At 40.3% G+C, this 18,524-nt stretch overlaps 1 protein-coding gene across 11 annotated transcripts in view; it reads left to right on the top strand.

Annotated features, from left to right (window-relative positions):
* The window catches only part of ESRP1 (epithelial splicing regulatory protein 1), a 56,758-nt gene that overhangs the window by 7,593 nt on the left and 30,641 nt on the right, over positions 1 to 18,524 (top strand). For all 11 annotated transcript variants that reach the window (XM_089898912.1, XM_089898911.1, XM_022584540.3 and 8 more), the window contains 7 exons: positions 8,687 to 8,785; positions 8,930 to 8,984; positions 10,280 to 10,390; positions 10,510 to 10,642; positions 10,752 to 10,794; positions 12,716 to 13,017; positions 16,298 to 16,516. In XM_089898912.1, the coding sequence (XP_089755038.1) occupies positions 8,687 to 8,785; positions 8,930 to 8,984; positions 10,280 to 10,390; positions 10,510 to 10,642; positions 10,752 to 10,794; positions 12,716 to 13,017; positions 16,298 to 16,516 (962 nt within the window). The remainder of the gene's footprint in view (positions 1 to 8,686; positions 8,786 to 8,929; positions 8,985 to 10,279; positions 10,391 to 10,509; positions 10,643 to 10,751; positions 10,795 to 12,715; positions 13,018 to 16,297; positions 16,517 to 18,524) is intronic.

Here is an 18,524-nt window from a genome sequence, read left to right as displayed (position 1 = left end):
GTGGATTTTTTGTTTTTGTTTTTGGCCACACCGTATGGAATGTGGGGATCTTAGTTCCCCGACCAGGGAAGGATCCCTGGCCCCTGCAGTGCAAGAGTGGAGTCCTAACCACTAGACTGCCAGGGAATTCCCCCCAAAGTGGATTTTAATCTTAAATGTTTTTATTAGGGTTTTATTTGCATACTTCTTTCCCATTTAACAGGTAAGAAATGTTATTAAGCCTTTCTATCTGTGGTTTTTGTTTTATGTTGCTGCTGTGATCAATTACTTTATGACTCTTAGTCAGAGGATTCATTATTTCCCTGACTAGGCCATCAAACTCATTCCTCAGGTCAAAGACAATCATACCAAATTTGACTGTGCAGAGGATTTCTACAATGTCTGAACTAAAGAGCTGTCCAATTCTCTCAGACCACTAAACATTTTCCTTTCTAATATGGAAATGGCACTGGATTTGGAAACATAAAGGTACTCATTACGCATCCTTGATGGTTTTGCCAAGTAGATGGAGAGTCATTTGCTCCAGAGGGATTACCTGTTCCACCAGGTAACCAGCGGGGGAGGGAGAGAGGCTCTTGCCAACCCTCAGAAAGGAACAAGTAAGAATTTGCAGCTTTGCTTCCTTGGGAAAGTTACTGGCCTTCTCCAAGCCTCACTTTTATCTCAGGTAGTCCCCAGTGAAAGCTTCGTGAACCGTGGGTGCTATGTAAATGAAGTAGTATGACCACTTAGATAAAAGAAAAGGTTTAGGCATTTCTTGAATGCAGTCTTCGTTCTTATTTTAGCACATATTTTCCTCTTTTGTCCTTGTGTTGGTTCTAAAACCATTTCTGGTGTTAGAGTTGATCCTCTCTGAGTTATTCCAGCTGCAGTTTTGTTACCTGCTTTGAGTTATGCAGTCCTAGCTGGAAAGAAGACCTCATTTAGCAGGTGAACTGTGGGTGGCATTTTGTAAGCTTTTTACTGAATCATGTGAGGTGGTGAGGGTGTGAGGTGAAAGAAGAGAACTGTCTATCAACTGGGTGCTTACTATTTATCCCATCAGCCTCCCAAGAGCCCGGTGGAGGAGGTATTGCCCCCTTTTCATAGCTAGGGAAACTGAGGCTTAGAGATTTTATCTTAAGTTAGAAGTGTCAGCATTTGAACCTGAGTCTGACTGCAAACAGTCTGCTTGTTAACTAGGGGATAATATTCTAGAATTTATAAAGATTATCTGAGGGTGGGGTTGGCTATTTAAATAGATTATCTCCCTTATAAATTTATAGTCTATGTTTCCTGAGACTAAACTCTTCAGGAGAAAAGGGAAGTTAATTTTGTAAAATTTCAATCTAGTTGTAGGGTATTGCATCCATATGTGCTGTTTGATATTATAAGCATATGCCGTTTCACTAGTGTAGCTTTCCATTAACAGGGCAAAAAAAAAAAATCACTAAACCACTCTTGTCTACCCATCCAAGTGTTAGTAGGGGTGTGTGTGTCTTTCCCTGTGTTTGTGTTTCACCACTTCTTGTTGGGGGTATACGATATGTGTTTCTGTGGGCGTGCTACTGACACAGTGACGAGGGAGGGCAAGTTTTTCCCATATATTAAAGATGGAGATAATAGCCTTACTAGCAGAGTGGTTAAGAACACGAGCTCTGGAGTCGGATTTACTGGGGATGAATTTACTGTACCTCTCAGCCCCAGTTTTCCCATCTTAAAATGGGCATAACTACTGCAAGGAATAATGAGCTAGTACATGCAACCACTCAGCCACCGCCTGCCCTACTGTGTGCTCTCCAGTGTTGACTGGGTTGTAGCATGTCTCCAAAGAAGAAAGCCATCTGCCAAAGACTCTGAAAGGACTTCCTTATTCATTTAAGACCTTATCTAAACTATCTTACGCCTGAAGAATTTTTTTCTACTCTTTCGTGAGACTGGTTATAGATCTTTTAAAACATCAGCTACATGTTAGCACAGGTAAGCTTCAGGGTTTAGCTTCTCCATATGTAAAAATAGTGTGTGCGAGTGTGGTTCATTCTGCACTTACGTGCTTATCTGTTATGACTAGTTGAACTGGGCCTTTGCAGTCGCAGAACCTTCATTGCTCTTAGAAAGTGCAGGTAGATGCTGAAACCTCCTTGGCACCTTTCTGCGTATGAAAGGGATTTTAACTATCACCAAGTGTACAGTTAAGTTGGGTTAGTAGTTGACCTCGCTGGCTAGAGGGGAGAAGAAATGATCTTTGGCACCACATCGGTATGATGTGAGCTAAACTGGCGAATACTCTGGTATGTGGTCTGTAATACGTTAGGTGACTAGAAATACTGTATATTCTTGGCCAGCACTCAGAGTTGTTATGTTAATTTTGTGTGGTTTGTTTTGATTATAAAATAATTTACTTTTAAAATGTGAGTTTCGGAATTCCAGGATAGTTTTTTTGTTTTAGAAGGCTTTGGAAGACATTATCATGGAGTCTCCCTTTCCTAATTTATTTATGCCATATAAATGTCTTTTTCTAAAGTAAAAATTTTTATCTTTTTTTTTTTTTTTGCATTAGTTCCTACTTCTACCTTATTTCTTCGGAGGTATAATTGACTTGTCAGTTTTGCGCTTTGTTAACAATAATACCTCCTGAAGTAATATTTGGTAGGATGGATCTCGCTTTTTGTGTTTGTTTTTCCCCCTCTTGGAAAGAGTAAGCTTCTGAGGAATAGAGTTAAAACTATGGTTTTAGGTTCCCCAGCATTTATTACTGGTATAAAGAAAGTTTTTGTTGCTTTGGCTCTTAGTTACATTCTTTTACACTGGCATTCTTTTTTTTTTTTTAATATTTATTTACTTTTGGCTGCGTTGGGTCTTCGTTGCTCCATGCGGGCTTTCTCTAGCCGTGGCGATCGGGGGCTACTCTTCGTTGCTGTGCGTGGGCTTCTCATTGCCGTGGCTTCTCTTGTTGCAGAGCACAGGCTCTAGGCATGCGGGCTTCAGGAGTTGTGGTTGTGGCTCATGGGCTTTAGAGTGCAGGCTCAGCAGTTGTGGCACACGGGCTTCGTAGCTCCGCGGCATGTGGGCTCCTCCCGCACCAGGGATCGAGCCTGCGTACCCTACATTGGCAGGCGGACTCCCAACCACTGCACCACCGGGGAAGTCCCTACACTGGCATTCTTGATTTGCTTCTTTCAAAGCTCATTTTAAAATATAGCAGGTTATTTATAGAACCTGTTTTTTATTTTTTTATTTTATTTATTTGGCCATGCGGCAGGTTTGAGGGATCTTAGTTCCCCTACTAGGGGTCAAACCCTTCTCCCTGCAGTGGAAGCATGGAGTCCTAACCACTGGACCGCTGGAAAAGTCCCTAGAACCTGTTTTTTAAATTATACAACTCCTATAAGGGTAATTTATCACTTTCTGGTTTTTCCTTCACATAATTGTAGGAAATTCAGTTCTTAGTTGGAGCACGATTTCAACTTTTCTCGTGACAGTTTATGCTTGCTATTCCTTTGTTCCTTTAGCATAGGAATTTTATTGAAAAATGTCTGGCAATATGGGCGGTTGTGTTACTCTTATAAAAAAGTAAACAGAGTAGAACGGGAAGAAACAAACTTGTTGTGTTGGGGGGACGGGGCAGTGTTTAATGGCAATGAAAAATGGCTTTGAGTTGGAATTTTGAATTGGGATGCAATTTTAACATAGTTTAAACTTAATTGCTCCACAATGTATTTTTATATGGTGCTTCTTTTATTTATTTATTTATTTATTTATTTATGCATACATGCACGCGGTACGCAGGCCTCTCACTGTTGTGGCCTCTCCCGTTGCGGAGCAACAGGCTCCGGACGCGCAGGCTCAGCGGCCATGGTTCACGGGCGCAGCCGCTCCGCGGCATGTGGGATCTTCCCGGACCGGGGCACGAACCCATGTGCCCTGCATCGACAGGTGGACTTTCAACCACTGTGCCACCAGGGAAGCCCTATTTTTATTTACTTTTAAATTTTTATTTATTTATTTTGGCTGCATTGGATCTTAGTTGTGGCACGTGGGATCTTCTCTAGTTGCGGTGTACAGGCTTCTCTCTAGGTATGGTGTGTGGGCTCCAGAGTGTGCAGGCTCAGTAGTTGTGGCACACGGGCTCCCTAGTTGTGGCTTGAGGGCTCAGTCGTTGCGGCGTGTGGGCTCAGTTGCCCTGTGGCTTGTGGGCTCAGTTGCCCAGTGCCCTGTTGCCCTGCGGCGTGTGGGCTCAGATGCCCTATGTGGGATCTTAGTCCCCCAACCAGGGATTGAACCTGTATCCTCTGCATTGGAAGGTGGATTCTTAACCACTGGACCACCAGGGAAGCCCCCTATGTGTGCTTCTTTTAGATAGAAACTAAGAACTTACTTTTAAAGAGAGGTTATTTACCTGGGAAAACTGAGTGTTCTGAAACCAAATGTGTCCATTTTCCGCAGTCAGAAAAGGTAACTTCTTTTGAATGGATAAGTTAATATTGATGGACTTTGTGGCACTAAGGAAACGTTCCTTCTGTTCAACTATAGGCGAAGTCTCAGGACTTCTCTAAGCTCTGTGTAAATGCAGCAATTTGCTCAGTTGTATCCTGACATGCTCATTTTGTTCCCACCATGTCTGGCTTTACTCTTCCTCGTTTCCTCATGGCGTTTCTCATTGCAAAGCTGGCTAAGCCTGTTGGTGCTGTTGTGGCTGCCTCAAGGGCAGAATGACTAAGTTGCATGACAACCATAAATCAGGAGGCACAGACTCATCTTTCCTTCTCTCAAGATCAGACGTGCAGCAAGTAATTCAATATATAATTATAAATTGATAGGAGAAAGAATTGGTACTAAAAGTTTTTTCTCACTCCCGTTTATTTGTTGTTCATGGTACATTCTGGTAAGAATTATGAAAAACTGAATGAATCTTCCAAAGACAGTGGTGTGAGTGGGTGGGCGGTTTGGGCATGCAGGAGGTTGGGTGACTTTTAAAAGTTGCTGGGATCTTAGAGCTGCTGATCTTCCTGGTGTGTGATGACTTGAAGGGAAACATGTTGGGACGTGTTACGTGGGACCAAGTTAGCCAGATGTCTAGAACATATTCTTAATTTAAAAAGTAGACTTCAGTAAAATCTTCAGCTACAAATCTATTCTACAGAGACAGGATACTTTACGTTGTTGCTTTTTCACTTGGCTTTCATATCATACATTTAGAAAGCTTCTCACAAACTATTGCTCAAAACAAAACAAATTAAGCAAAACTTCTTATCTTGGTGCAGGGAATTACAGACACATTGTCAAATCAGAGCTGGGAAACTTGAATGAGTTACAGAACTTCTCTCAATCCTAGTTTCATCTGTTTGGTTTTACTGTTATCTACCTGGCAGGGCTACTGCAAAAATAGGAGGAAATAGACAGTGTTTGGCACAAAATGGTGTGTAGTAAATGCCATCATTATGTCAGTAGAGTCTTAGAAGTAATAGGTGCTGTGGTAGATGGAAAGAGATCAGAGGAAAGCGGACCTGTGCTCAGGAAATGCATAATACAGTTGAAGAAAGTAATATTTTATAGGAATAGTATCTAATCAACTCTTAACTTGATGGTTGTGACCTAGAGCAGTTAGGGAAGACTTCGGTGCTGAGTGGGAGTGATCCATGGTCTAATTTGGTTAAGGGATTAAGAAGATAAGAGGGTTTTATAGGGGAGTTACCTGAGCAAAGGTGAGAAAGTTTATGCCTCTTGTCATTGATAGAGGAGAAAAAACTGGTTTGAATTGAATATAGTTTCCAGTTCCTTCAAAGCTTAATTTTTCCCCAAGATTCTGTTTTGGGGTAGAAAGTTACGATGTGGCAAACATTCCTGTGGCATTCTCTATTTTCGGCAATTTTCATTCCTCTTTAGCCCTTCAGTAAAGAGCTAAAGAGTCAGTGTTTTAGTTTTTTGCAGGCCACGTACAGTCTCTGCTCATTCTTTCTTTACAATCCTTTAAAAAATGTAAAAGCCATACTTTTCTCTGGGCTGCACAAAAATAGGGTGAGGATCAAGGATTGACTCTTGCTGTGTTTTCATCCATGTTCCTTATGGTGTAGGGTATGCGTGCTTGCGTGAGTGTGTGTGTGTGTGTGTGTGTGTGTGTGTGTGTGTGTGTGTGTTTGTCTCTGCTGATAGGGGTTTTGCCACAGCATCAGGTTGGTCCTTATGCAGTGTTTCCTTGGTCAGATTTCTTCAAAATTTCTATCTAGTAATGGTCTCCTACGTGTAAAAGTTGTCTCTGAATCAATAGATGGTAAGGGGTTAAGTTGCCACTCTTGGGAGATGTTGGCTTATACCTGCGGTTTTCAACCTGGGCTGGGTTTTACCCACCTGGGGACATTTGACAATGTCTGGAGACATTTTGTTTTGTTTTGTTTTGTTTCTGTTTGTTTGTTTGCTGTATGTGGGCCTCTTACTGTTGTGGCCTCTCCCATTGTGGAGCACAGGCTCCGGACGCGCAGGCCCAGCGGCCATGGCTCACGGGCCCAGCCGCTCCGTGGCATGTGGGGTCTTCCCGGACCGGGGCACGAACCCGTGTCCCCTGCATCGGCAGGCGGACTCTCAGCCACTGTGCCACTAGGGAAGCCCTGGAGACATTTTTAATTGTTACTACTGGAGGTAGGTAGAGGTCAGCATGCTACTAAAAATCCTATAGTACACAGGACACTGCCCCACCCCCCAACAAAAAATTATCTGCCCTATGTGCCACTAATGCTGAGGTTGAGAAACACTGGCTTATACAATGGCATTGGTCTCCATTTCTTGGATATGTTTCTCTTTACTTCATTGTACGCCCTTGTAAGGCTGAAAGTGTTATTAGAGTTGCAGGGTTCCAGACATTTGGTGGCAGAGTTTACATGATAAACTATGGCTAGTCACAGCTCTTCTTTCTTAGTTCTGTAAGGATCCATAAAGTCCCTCCCATCTCCCCAGAAAACTTAGGGCAGTTGTCTCCCTAAAGCATCTTCATCCTTTGGCTCCAGTTTTTCTGTCCTATCATTATGTTCTTTGAAAATGGCGCTGAATTAATAAATACTTTATAGTACAGCTTCCCAAGGAAAATCATTTTAATGACCCCAGTCAGTGGTCATTGCTCTGTTGCTTGAACATCTCTTGGGATTGATTTTCTAATCCCTCAGTGGGGAGCACATTTATTTCATCACCAGACGATTGATGTAGAGGGCGGGACTGCAGGGGGAAATGCAGAAATTATCCACCATTTTAGCTTGATGATTATCCTGTGAGCATACAAATAGGCATCTGGTGAGTTCAGATTTTTTAGTCATAAATGTGACCCTCTTAAAGTGTGATTATCATAAGTTATGGAAGTTGATCACCTGAGGGTTCTAGGAAGAGCGGGGAGAGCATCACGTATTAAATGCCTGCGTTGTGTCCTGGGCTTGTTTTATCTCATTTAATCTTCACAAGAGCCCAGGGAGGTAAAGATTATCACAGCTTTGGCTTTACAGATAAGCTGAAGTTTAGTGGGGTTAAGTAATTTGCCAAGGAACATATGGCTGCCTTTCTACATGCAGCATATTTAATTACAGAGAAATGTAACCGGTTGAGAGATGACACACAAATGAATTTGCTTAGCATGTCTCTTTACTGGAGAAAGACAAGAGGAAGCTGTGGGGATGAAATAGAAAGGAATTTTGAATTGAGAATAGAATATTACTCATTCAGAAGACTGGCTATAATTCTTGGTGGGGAGAAATCTCTGAGTTGTTTTTACATTGTATTCTTTTTGTTTGCAGTAAAATAGTACCTACCGACTTTTTCTTAATATTTGTCTTCACATTTTACCCTTCTTACAAAATACCAGTCAGGAAACATTTTTATAAAATAAGGCAAACATCTTAATAACCACCACTCAGATGGCTGTTTTCATTTTAAACTCGAGAAAAGATAGAGTCCCATAGTATTATTTGTTATGTGCATTGTACTACATTATAAAACTTATGCAAAACGTGATGGAAATCTCTTCTGGTTGCACCCTCAAACCCAACTTGAGCCATGCATTTCTTTTAAAGCCGTGTTTCCTGGCTTACCCAAACAGTGTACTCACTGAATCAAAAGCTACATTAGCCATTGTTGTCTCTGAGTGCTTGAACCGTTTCTACACATCTGCTCTAAAAGGACAAGCATTTGCTGTCATCCAAGATGGGTGTGTTATGGGGTTCCAAAAATCTTCTAGAAGGGAGTTCTGGATAAAAATGGAGTCATAGACATGTTTTCAGTGATCTGAAGTGTTTTGAACATTAGGCTTAAAAAAGTCATTTAATCCCTTGTGGTCTTGAAGGATGTAACTGTATCTTTAAGTCAGCATGGTCATTGCCTTGTGTGTGTTGTAAAGACAGGGTAGGAATTCTGTTAACTTTGTTGTACGCTTCATGGTTTGACGCTAAAGTGCTCAATATTCATGCATTTGCTACCACTCAATAAACATTTTATTCCTGGTAATCCTCAGGACAGGATTGATTTGGCCATCTTAGCCCAACAGGGCAATTGGACACTTCAGGAAGCCTGGGTGAAGTCCAGACTGATGGGAAGCAGCTAATCTGAGATTTCAAGGAATTGTCGATCTAGATGCATTTTACTTGGCTTCTTGGCTCCGTGAGAGTTTAATTTTGGGTAAAAGCAACCTCATTTTACCTCCCCAAAATGTTTCCTTAACTTAATCTCCCAGGTTTAAATTTCGAGAAGAATAGTTCAGCCTCCCGGTATGGAGCCTGTCAAGTTGAAGATATGGGAAATATAATTTTAGCAATGATTTCAGACCCTTATAGTAAGTATTGGTGTTGTAACAATGCGGGCCTAGTATCTGATCCCATCTACTTTCCCTCGCCTATACTTCTGAATCGCCACCACCCTCCCCCTCGGCTTTGTCTCCCTGATAGCTAAAATGATGACTTGTATGTTCTCATTCTAGATCACAGGTTTTCAGATCCAGAAAGAGTAAATTACAAATTTGAAAGTGGCACTTGGTAAGTACTTGCATACTATCCCATTTGAGCCTTTTAGTGTGTTTTTATCCATATTGTGATATTTAACTCCTGTTATATTTTAGTAACTTTACTAAACCTTTTGGGTATCCATTTTTAAATAATAGGTCATTTGTTAAAGAAGATTGTATTTTAAAGTAAGCTTGGATGTTGGGATTAACATTTAATGAAATATTTGTATCCTTAGTCACTATGACTTTAGGTTTGTGTTTGTGTTGTGTTTGTGTCTTTAGGTACATCATAAGTTTGTGTTGTTTGTGTCTGCGATTCTGATTTTAGCCTGTCTGAACTGTCCATCCTCACTCGAAAACTTCCAAAGGAAAAAATCATAGGCTTTAAAAGAGTTCACAAGGTTTTTACTGAGATAGTTTTAAGTATGTTCTATCAGCTCCTACTTTAAAGCAAAGGAAATAACTGGGGAGAAGTATGAAATGGTGGTATCTCTGTTTGTGATCACAAGTAGACCTATTTAAGTTTGTAAATCACTGCAGTGAATTTCATGAGATTGCTTGGTGCCTGAAGTGAACAGAAACTTCTGACATGTTTGCCCATAAGAGAGATGTTGAGGCCTATTTAGTTGTGGAGAAAATGCCTCATTAGGAAATGTCCTAGGAGTACTGAAAATATAAACATGAGAGGAATAGAACATCAGAAGGTGTCAAAATGTAGAATAGGTGATTTACAAATGACTCATTAAGGTGTGGGAACTCCCAAGCATTTCCATAAACGCTCTCTGTGATGCCTCCCTGTTTGATAGGGGAGATATTGTAATGGCAGACTTCTTACCATGTGCACACATTACCCATGTGGGTTAATTACCAGCTTTAGGTGGATCTTAAGTTTTGCTGTCAAACTGGATTTAAACCCCACTGGTATACTAGCCAGATCAGAGAAGGAATTTAAACCCATCCTTCTCGGCTGTAGGAACTTACAGGCCATGAGAGTATTGGGAGAACTTCACTTCCTATGAATTGTTGCTGCGTTCTTTTGAGAACAAGGAAGCAGCAACTCAGCTGATAGGTGGTTTGCTGGGTGAGCAAGCTGTGCTGAACTGGCATGGGCAGTTGCCTCTGTGTAGTAAACCACCTAAATAATACTTTGAACTGTGCCCAGATAATTTTTGAGGTTATGAAGTAAGTTGGGCAGTACTACAAGTCTGTCTGAACTCCAAAGAAATAATACCTCAAGTGTAAATAGGCCAGTTGTCTTCTGGGGGGGTCATAGGTCAGACTGCCTAGCATTAATCATGCAGCCTGACGTTTTGCTTGAATCCGCAGCAGCAAGATGGAACTTATTGATGACAACACGGTAGTCAGGGCACGAGGTTTGCCATGGCAGTCTTCGGATCAAGATATCGCAAGATTCTTCAAAGGACTCAATATTGCCAAGTTGGTTTTCCTTAATCTCTATTTTATTTAACAATCCCAAAGGGATAATAGATTTTCTGTCATTTTCTCCTCACTGTTTGTTTTTTTTCCTATTGCTTTCTGTTCTGTTAATTTCAAAGGGGAGGTGCGGCACTTTGTCTGAATGCCCAGGGTCGAAGGAACGGAGAAGCTCTGGTTAGGTTTGTGAGTGAGGAGCACAGAGACCTAGCACTCCAGAGGCACAAACATCACATGGGGACCCGGTACATTGAGGTATGTGCTCACAACCTGACATGTGACACCCTGACCACCCTGGCATCTTGAATGAGTGTTCGCGTCAGAAGGCTCAGAAACTGTATTTAATTTGCCTTTCTTTTCTTAGGTTTACAAAGCAACAGGTGAAGATTTTCTTAAAATTGCTGGCGGTGAGTACCTTTTATATAATGTGGCTATAATAAGAAGAATCTAAAATTTTACTTATATAGCAAAGGTAGATAAATAGGGTCATGAATGGTAGATAAATAGGGTCATTTTATTCCCGATGAAACATAAAAGTTGACTTTTTTTTTTTTTAATAGGAGGAAGAAATATCCAGTAGTGTCAGTGTAATGTGTAACGCTTGCCCTAAGGCTTGAGTCAACCAACCGTAGTTAAATAGCCATTAAAAATAGTACTATACAAAGGTCAAAGGGTCATATAAAGTCGTGTACAAAGGGAAAGAGTAGTTCATGAAAGAAATTAAATGGTCTGAAAACTACTTTCAAACGGCCATATCAGAATATCTGGAATTGTTGCATATCTGCTTCTAGTCTTTCTCTTAACTTCCTTTACTCATCAGTGGCCGGGAACATGGTAGCATTCTGGCTTCTAATGCTTTAGAATATATGGTGTTTGTAGTAATACGGTCAGAAAGAAGTGGGAACAGATAAAGTCATTATCTAATTCTTGAGTGATTCATAACTTTAAAACCTAAAAATAACATGCATAAAAAATGTTAACTGTGGTTTGTCCAACAGATGTTTTTCTATATGTGTACCTACTCTGTAAGTTCCTATTTTTCTGCTCATATTGTTTTAACTTCCTTTCTCCTTTTAGTATATTATGAATATCTTCTTATGCTACTCAAATTTCTTAAATGTTATCCAGTATTATATGTACCATAATTTTTTAAAAAAACAATCCTATTGGGCATTTAGAGCTTACCTCCATTTCACTCTATGTTGCAGTGAATATTTTTGTATCTCTGTATGTGCCACTCATTAGGATAAATCTCTAAAATTAGGATAGCTAATTCAGAGAATGTGGGTGGACCTTTTAAGGGGCTTTTGACACCTATTGCCGAAATATACTAAGGTGATTTTCACTTAAATACAGAGAACATTTATATCCCTTCATTATATAGTCCTGATAAAAATCTTTGCAGCTGTAAAACTTGTCGTAATAATATCCTGTTTATACAATGTGCTGGTATATTTCTTGCACTTTTTTCTTGAGGTAAACCAAGGCTTCCCAATTCAGAGCTTCAAGGTTAATAGTGTTTCCATTGTTTGATATTGGTTGGGGATAAAGTATATTTGGAGGTGCTGTGGTCCTGAGGTTCCATGGCAGATAACATTGCGGATGGCAAAGTTAACGTCCACATCAGTGCCTGGGACTTCATGGTATATGCGCAGTATGATAAGAATTTGCGCTTGGGGAAAATGTTACTAGTAAAGGATGTATATTTGAGTATTTGCTGCAGCAGTGTACAAAATGCTTTATGTCTGGCAGTGTTGATAAATGTTGAAACTGGCTGCTAAGTATATTCATTATTCTCTCTACTTGAGTATGTTTGGACCTTTCTTAATAAAAAGTAATCAGGAAAATAATACCAAAAATCACTAAAGAGCTTTCTATGTAATAACTTATTCTCATAATTTAGGAGGTAGGTAATTTTACTCCCATTTTACAGATGAGGAAACTGAGATACAGAGGTTAAACTTGGCTGAGGTCATAGCTTGGTAAATGGTAAAGCCACAGTTGCACCCAGACATTTCTAGTTCCAGGGCCTGTGCCCTTAACCACCATGACTAGTTGCCTCTCCTTGAGAAGAATACGGTGGTTGGTCCATGATGTAACTGTATGGCTACCTTCCTATATTAACAGGGGTATTTTATGAAAATGGTAGGGGGAAAGTTTTAAATTTATGGGAAGAGAATTCTGATTCCTGGGATGTTATTATGAACTCGTATGGGAGTGTGGGACTTATGAATTAAAGACATTGCCAAAAATTTTACTTTTTTAAATTTGGTAAAGTTGATGTCTTAACCACTTCTCCCTGTGCTTCCTGATATTTGTGTTCCCTAGGTACATCCAATGAGGTAGCCCAGTTTCTCTCCAAGGAAAACCAAGTCATTGTCCGCATGCGGGGGCTCCCGTTCACGGCCACAGCTGATGAAGTGGTGGCCTTCTTTGGACAGCATTGCCCCATCACTGGGGGGAAGGAAGGCATCCTCTTTGTTACGTACCCAGATGGTAGGCCAACAGGGGACGCTTTTGTCCTCTTTGCTTGTGAGGAATATGCACAGAACGCATTGAGGAAGCATAAGGACTTGTTGGGTAAAAGATACATTGAACTCTTCAGGAGCACAGCAGCTGAAGTTCAGCAGGTTGGTTTTTAAGAGCATGTTGGTGGCTTTGCGTTATTTCTATTCTTTCTTTTTTTAAAAATTAATTTATTCTTTAATTGAAGTATAGTTGATTTACAATGCTTCAGGTATACAGCAATGATTCAGTTATACACACATATATATATTCTTTTTCAGATTCTTTTCCATTATAAGTTATTACAAGGTATTGAATATAGTTCCTATTCTTTATTTCTGAAAATAATACATTATTCATTGTGTTAAAATAAAACTTGGAAATTACAGAAAGTATAAATGCATGAAAAATATCTATTCTGTAACCAAATGATAGCCACTGTTATGTTAATATACACACAAAAAAATACTATGTTTTTATATAACTGGAATGTTGCTGTAGATATACTTTTGTGTTCGGTTTCAAAAGTTTACTCATGTCTGAAAATTTTAGTCTTTAAGTTAATACTATGTCTCACAGGAGCATATAATTTATTTATTAATTCTATTGTACATTTGGGTTGGGTTTTTTTCTATCAGAAGAAATTTCTAGGTAAACATGCTTATCTGTCAATTTCTTCTTTTTTTAATTAATTTTTATTTTTGGCTGCGTTGGTCTTCGTTGCTGTGCGTGGGCTTTCTCTAATTGTGGTGAGCGGGGGCTACTCTTCGTCGCAGTGCGCGGGGTCTCTCATCGTGGTGGCTTTTCTTGTTGCGGAGCACGGGCTCTAGGTGCGCAGGCTTCATTAGTTGTGGCTTGCGGGCTCTAGAGAGCAGGCTCAGTAGTTGTGGTGCACGGGCTTCGTTGCTCCGCGGCATGTGGGATCTTCCCAGACCAGGGATCAAACCGTGTCCCCTACGTTAGCAGGCGGATTCTTAACCACTACGCCACCAGGGAAGTCCCTATCTGTCAATTTCTCATTGATTTCTTTAGAACTGGATCTAGGGTGTGAGCTTTTAAGGCTTTAATGTCTTGCCAAATTTATTTCCCAAAAGGCTTGATCAGTTCCATATTGCTGGTGACAGTGCAAATTGTCCTTTTGTCCTGTTACTACCTTTCAGAATTCAGCGCTGTTTCTGAGGCACAGATGGGACAGTCATCTCCTGAAAACACACTAAGATCCAAGCATAAAACCATCTGTAGGGTCTCAAGCCTTTCAGCTATTCTTCTTGACTGAACATTTCTCTTCAAGGGTCAGTTAGTATTACCTTTGCACCTGAGATCTTATAGACTGTTTCACATGGCTCTTCAACTTATTTCTTTTCTGTTTTTTTTTGGCTGCGTCGGGTCTTCGTTGTGGCTCGCCGGTTCTTTGTTGCAGTGCTTAGGCTTCTCTGTAGTTGTGGCTTGCAGGTTTTCTCTCTCTAGTTATGGCGTGCAGGCTCCAGAGTGTGTGGGCTCTGTATTTTGTGGCACACGGGCTCAGTAGTTGTGGCGCACAAGCTTAGTTGCCCTGCGGCATGTGGGATCTTAGTTCCCTGACCAGGGATCGAACCCATGTCTCCTGCATTGGAAGGCGGATTCCTTACCACTGGACCACCAGGGAAGTCCCTGTACTGGTATTCTTGAACCCTAAGCTATGAGCATACTTGTAGTTTAAACAATTTGTACTTTGTTGAAAATGAGTATCATAAATTCTGAATCTCTAAAGTATGCTGAGCATGCTTAAGACTTCAAACACCCCAAACTAAAGGGGAAAAATGAGATTTTTATTTTAGATCTTTAATTCGAAGAACAGTTTCATGGAAATCATGCCCTAGAATCATACAGAGCCTTGGCTACTGTACATTAATTGGTTTGGTTGTAGAGTATGCTTTCTCTGTTTGACTCAGCCATAGGTGGTTTTGAGTGTGGGTGAACTTTCGCTTTCCAGCCTCCCATCTCTAATAATTTATTTAATAAGTGTTGAAGTAGTCATAGACCTTGCACTGTCTTCTTTTCATTAATAATAATCACTTCATTCAATAACTTTTTACTGATCTCCTATTTGGCAGGCACTGTAGGTGCTAGACCATTTCCTGTTCCAAGTTTGTTTATAACATTTATTTTCTATTTGTGTTCTCCCCCCAACGTTTGTACTGTGTCTGACTTATTCGCATAGTTTCTTAAAGTCTTGCTTTCTCTTTGGCTGTGTTGTGTTTACTCTTTGATTGTTGTCACCTCTTATTCAGATAGCAACTGGACAGGGTGTGAGTGAGGAAATTAGGGCAATTTGGGGGGAGTTCATTGATTGTCTTATATTTTTAGTTATGAGCTGATAAAGGCTGCAGTGGTAAATGGTTCAGAAATCCTGGGGATTCCACACACGGCATTTGCACAAGGACCTCCTCGTATTATCAACTAGTAGGCATATTCTAAACTAAGACAAAAGTAGACAACAACCTTGTAACATGAATTTTGCCTGGGAGCAGTTCTTTCTCCAAAATGTACCTGACCTGGCATCCATTCTCAAGATAGCAGGATTCCGTGAATTTAAAAGGTAGTCAAGGGACTTCCCCGGCTGTCCAGTGGTTAAGACTCCGCCTTCCAGTGCAGGGAGGCACGGGTTGGGGAATTAAGATCCCACATGCTGTGCAGTGTGGCCAAAAAATTAAAAAAAAAAAAAAAAAAAAAAAAAATATATATATATATATATATATATATATAGTCAAGATCTGCTGTTTTGCCACTGTCTCAAATTCACATGATTATTTTTATTTTCACTAATTGATTTTTTTCAGGTTTACATTACCCAGCCATTCTGCCTTCTGCTTTATACCTCATTATAAATGTGACATATTTTAATATAATACAGTCACTGTTTGACCGTCGTTACTTTGCTGGGTCATTTTCTTTATATTTCTTGGGTTTGGAGGTGGAATGTGAAGACAATATTGAGAGAAACACTAGTGAAATGAAATCTAATAGGTTGTACAGAAGTCCACATTTTAACAGTATGTCCCGATTCTTATAAAAGCAACAGATTGTCCCAAGGCAGGTAGTGAGACATTTGTCCAGGTGGATAAGTCCTTAATCTAAGTGCATTGTGTTGTGTGTGGTGTATACCTCAGCAGGCATCTCACAAAAGTTGGTGTCATGCTTTCCCAGCTGGAAAGCATGAACAACTTTCTCCACGAGTGCTTCTCAAACTTTAACATGCTTGTGGATCACCTGGGGATCTTGTTAAACTGCAGATTCATATAGACTAGGTCAGGGTGGAGCTGAGATTATGCATTTCTAGCAGTTCTCCAGGGATGTCAGCGCTGGTCTGCAGACAACATTGGAGTAGCAGGGCTCTAAACCACTTCTATTTTGCTTTGGCTACAGGTGCTGAATCGATTCTCCTCGGCCCCTCTCATTCCACTTCCAACCCCTCCCATTATTCCAGTACTACCTCAGCAATTTGTGCCCCCTACAAACATTAGAGACTGTATACGCCTTCGAGGTCTTCCCTATGCGGCCACAATTGAGGATATCCTGGACTTTCTGGGGGAATTTTCCACCGATATTCGGACTCATGGGGTCCACATGGTATTGAATCACCAGGTAAGAAAGTCACTTACTGGAAAACTGATTTGCTTATTCTTACTACATACACCCTTCCAATGAAAAGGTAACAAATGTTCATCGGTTGTATAGCAAGTCTTAAAGGAAAGATTTAACTATAAATGCAAGGGGTCTTTAAGATGAACTCCGGAAAGAATGCTATCATTGGTATGGTAATTCAAATTCAGCTCTGATTCCATCATCACATATATCCATCAAATTATCAATAGCATCTGGTAGGAGACAAATACATTACCAGTCTAATACAACATTTTACTGTTGCAGTTACTGAAGTCTGCAGCTCTGCTGCTGTAGTATGAAAGCATTCAGACAATATATAAACCAAGGAGCATGTCTGTGCTCCTAAGTATTTTGTATCCATAGACTGTTTAGAAATGACTTATTTTATTTCACATATATATAGTAGATATCAAATTACATTCAGTAGAGTACAAACTCCAAAATAACTTGTATCTATACCACCTAGAACACTATGTGATCTTAAAAGGCGCTCAGATGTGTTAGTGAATTGTTGAGAATCCTCTATCAAAATCTAATCAGCTTCTTATAGTATGCAATATATATTCTAAGCATATTAAAAGTAGTTCCTGGCTTGGTATCTCTCATTTTTTAAATAAAATTAATTATATTAGTTGCTGGGCAATTTGCCAGTATTTTGTGCCATCACAAGCAGGACTTTAAAAACCCATAAAGCACGTAGTTCTAATTAAAATTTTGGAACTCTTTATTAAAAGCGAAGTATCAGTTTTTGAAAATAAGATGTTTTCTGTGCATCGTAGTCTGCATATAGGTTTGTATTAAAAACAGCAATTTTTTTCTAAACTGCTAGTTTCCCACTTTCTCTTTTCATGTGATGATTTGGTCACATTCATAACCATAATCCTGTCTCACCGGAAAGTGCATGCCACTGGGTACAAGGAATCAGAAAACATCGAGCCTCTGTTTGGTGTTCCACACCAGCACATGCTCATTCTAACTCTCACGTCAATATGAAGCTATGCAGCATTTTATCTGACTAGGAGTCCTCTCGGCATGCTTCACTGATGGGATTCGTTTTGGGTAAAGTTCCCCACAGTTCAGCATCACCAGGGAATTGTTCGGGTTCTCTCTGAGTCACCACTTCTAATAACCTAGGAGCTATTATTACTCTATGATTAACAACAGTAGACAGATTTGCCTCTCATTGACCCTGTGACCTATTTGACTACACTTGGGAGAAATGCTTCTTTGATGATGGACAAGCTCTTAGCTGCCTCGAAGATGTTAGTTTTCCATCTTGGACTGGGTTTCCCTGGTGTCCTTAACTTCCCTGGTATGGTAACTCTTATGGTAACTTGCATGGTAATAATTTGCAATAACTAGTCCCTTAGAGACTTTAAAGAAATCCATAAAATAAAAAAGGAGTCTTATAAGCTGGTTGTGCCTTTTTTCTCTCCCATAAAATGTCTATGCTAAAGAAAACTAAGGCATTCTGGTTCTGTGGAGCAGACATCTACCAGCTTTGTTTTAAATAGGATTTTTAGCAAGCTATTAGTAACAGAGGAAATGTCTATAAACATCTGTCGGCCAAGGTTGAAAACAGAGATGCAAGGGAAGAGGTGAGAGAAGGGCTCCCAAGCAATGCTGGTGATAACAGCTCTCACCACCCTTCACTGTGCCTTGCAGCTCCCAATTCCTCTCCTCCTTCCCTATCCACAAGCCACATTCCAATCTAGGCTTCAGGGAGAAGGGGAAGGGATGTTGCAGGTCAGTGAGGGACAGACTTGAAAGACAGAAGAGAGCAGTGGTTTGTTCAGTTTCACGTAGGAGGATGCATAAAGCTCTAATACTGGTTCTGTTACTAGCTTTTCTCAATTGAGTAAGATTTAATCAATTTTTCAGAAAGGAAAAACCCAGTATGCAAGCCTCTACTCTGAAACTGCAGTCACAAGGAGACGTTTTCAAAAGTCCATAAATCTGATTCTAATCGATAAAAATCAAAAAGGAT

The sequence above is a fragment of the Delphinapterus leucas genome, chromosome 17 (assembly GCF_059928025.1).
Source record: "Delphinapterus leucas isolate spDelLeu-1000000601 "Yukka" chromosome 17, BTC_Dleu_Yukka2, whole genome shotgun sequence".
Classification (NCBI taxonomy): Eukaryota; Metazoa; Chordata; class Mammalia; order Artiodactyla; family Monodontidae; genus Delphinapterus; species Delphinapterus leucas.
Note: the sequence above shows the minus strand (reverse complement) of the source record. Positions and strands in the feature narration are given on the sequence as shown.